Below are 2,299 nucleotides of genomic sequence, written 5' to 3'. Positions count from 1 at the left end.
CATGAATTAAATCAATAGGGTGAACTCATTCAACACTCTATCGTAGATATTGAATTGAAGTGATCAGCGAATATTTGAAGTTCAATATTGGAATAAAAGTAGTTAAATTGATCTTGTTGAAGCACCTCTAATGTACGAATGTATCTGTATCTGTATAAAAAATAATAATAATGAAATAAATATTGCTACCGCTTCACTCAGGTAGTCATGGATACAGGGCATTGACAAATTATATCTCGTACAATTCATGAATCTTGCAATCAAGGTTCCGTTTATCTACCGGAAAATCACAATGAGTATGCCTTTTCAGTGACTGATTGATACAGTGGAACAATAACGACACAGAATTCTATCAGAAGATCTACATTACATTCGGCTATGTTGATTCTGCCTGCCAGCACATTCTGAATTGTGAGCTCAAACACCGTAACCAGGTATACAGAAAACCACTGCCTGCGTCAAAAGGTCGTAGCTGTACCATCTCGGTATTTATATACATAATCCTTGCTATGTTGTGCCAACAAGAGCTATGATTCTGGCTGCATCTGCTGACGGGTAGTTATTATTTTCAAGTCCTATAAATTGTGCCGTTTCGGAATTTCCCAAATCAGTTTCCAGCAGCTAAGCACATCAAACGGATTTCAGTGAATCTAAACCCAGTGTGATCGAGTGATCGTGACAAACAGATGGACACCGGTGAAGGGGAATCATCCGGAAGCAGTGCGCTGTCCGCCTTCAACAGTTTGTTCTCATTCACCAGCCCAGCGGTGAAAAAACTTCTCGGCTGGAAGCAAGGCGACGAGGAGGAAAAATGGGCCGAGAAGGCGGTCGACAGTTTGGTGAAGAAGCTCAAAAAGCGCAAAGGTTCCATCGAGGATTTGGAACGGGCACTCTCCTGTCCCGGGGAGCCTTCGAAGTGTGTGACAATTCCACGATCGCTAGACGGTAGACTGCAAGTGTCCCACCGAAAGGGACTTCCGCATGTTATCTATTGTCGCGTCTGGCGCTGGCCTGATCTGCAGAGCCACCACGAGCTGAAACCCATCGAAACCTGCCAGTATGCGTTCTGCGCCAAGCAGAAAGACGTATGTATCAACCCGTACCACTACACACGCGTGGAGAGTCCGATTCTTCCCCCGGTGCTGGTTCCTCGACACTCGGAGTTTGCGCCAGGCCATTCGATGCTGTCGTTTCATCAATCGACAGAATCTACAATGCCACACAATGTAAGTTACACTAATGTGGGGTTCAGTAGCGGAGCAAGTTCACCGGCTTCCTCTCAGATGAGTCCACACGGGCCGATGGCGGGTATGGGTAGCCCTGGCTCTACTCCCCACAGTCCTTATGGATCATCGCCGGAAACACCTCCGCCCGCTTACAGTCCACCGGAAGATGCGAAAAATCAATACAACAGCCACATGGAAACAAACCAAGCACAAGGCGAAATGGCATCCGTCAGCTATCAGGAACCGCCGTATTGGGCCAGCATAGCGTACTATGAGCTAAATTGTCGCGTTGGCGAAGTATTTCACTGCAATTCTACCTCAGTTATCGTTGATGGCTTCACAAACCCATCGAACAATTCGGATCGCTTCTGTCTCGGTCAGCTGAGCAACGTTAACCGGAACAGTACGATCGAGAATACCCGGCGGCACATCGGAAAAGGAGTCCATTTATATTATGTGGGCGGTGAGGTGTATGCTGAGTGCCTTTCGGACGCCGCAGTTTTCGTGCAGAGTCGCAACTGCAACCACCATCACGGATTCCACCCGAGCACGGTATGCAAAATTCCGCCGCGTTGTTCGTTGAAGATTTTCAACACCCAAGAGTTCGCCCAGTTGCTGTCCCAGTCGGCGAACTATGGTTTCGAGGCGGTGTACGAGCTGACCAAGATGTGCACCATCCGGATGAGCTTCGTCAAAGGCTGGGGAGCGGAGTATCATCGGCAGGATGTCACCTCAACTCCGTGCTGGATCGAGATACATCTTCATGGACCACTGCAGTGGCTAGACAAGGTTCTGATAGAGATGGGATCGCCGCACAATGCGATCAGTTCGGTTTCATAGGATAATGCGTTTGGCTTAGGTATAATAAAAAAATGAATGAAATCCCAATAAAAGTGTTTTCAATTTTTGTAAAACTTCGAACCGAACAATCTTCACATATGTATACAATCAAGTTGATTTCCTTTCACACTCACTGATGACTGGCAATCATTAGAAGTGCAATTAAATTACCACGTGACGTTCGAACACGGCGCGGCGTCGACAAAAATAAACCTAATTGATTATAACTATCC

General features: G+C 46.7%; 1 protein-coding gene across 1 annotated transcript; it reads left to right on the top strand.

Moving 5' to 3' along the window:
- Positions 1-630: 630 nt before the first annotated feature.
- Positions 631-2,066, top strand: LOC129763198 (protein mothers against dpp-like). The gene has a single exon (XM_055762032.1). It carries the CDS (start codon positions 687-689, stop codon positions 2,064-2,066), a length of 1,380 nt encoding a protein of 459 aa, XP_055618007.1. The 5' UTR covers positions 631-686.
- Positions 2,067-2,299: the final 233 nt, after the last annotated feature.

This window comes from Toxorhynchites rutilus, chromosome 1 (assembly GCF_029784135.1).
Source record: "Toxorhynchites rutilus septentrionalis strain SRP chromosome 1, ASM2978413v1, whole genome shotgun sequence".
Lineage (NCBI taxonomy): Eukaryota > Metazoa > Arthropoda > Insecta > Diptera > Culicidae > Toxorhynchites > Toxorhynchites rutilus.
Note: the sequence above shows the minus strand (reverse complement) of the source record. Positions and strands in the feature narration are given on the sequence as shown.

Bases quoted from the DNA above. Each gene is read 5' to 3' on its own strand.
- LOC129763198 (XM_055762032.1), top strand. From the start codon at position 687: ATGGACACCGGTGAAGGGGAATCATCCGGAAGCAGTGCGCTGTCCGCC.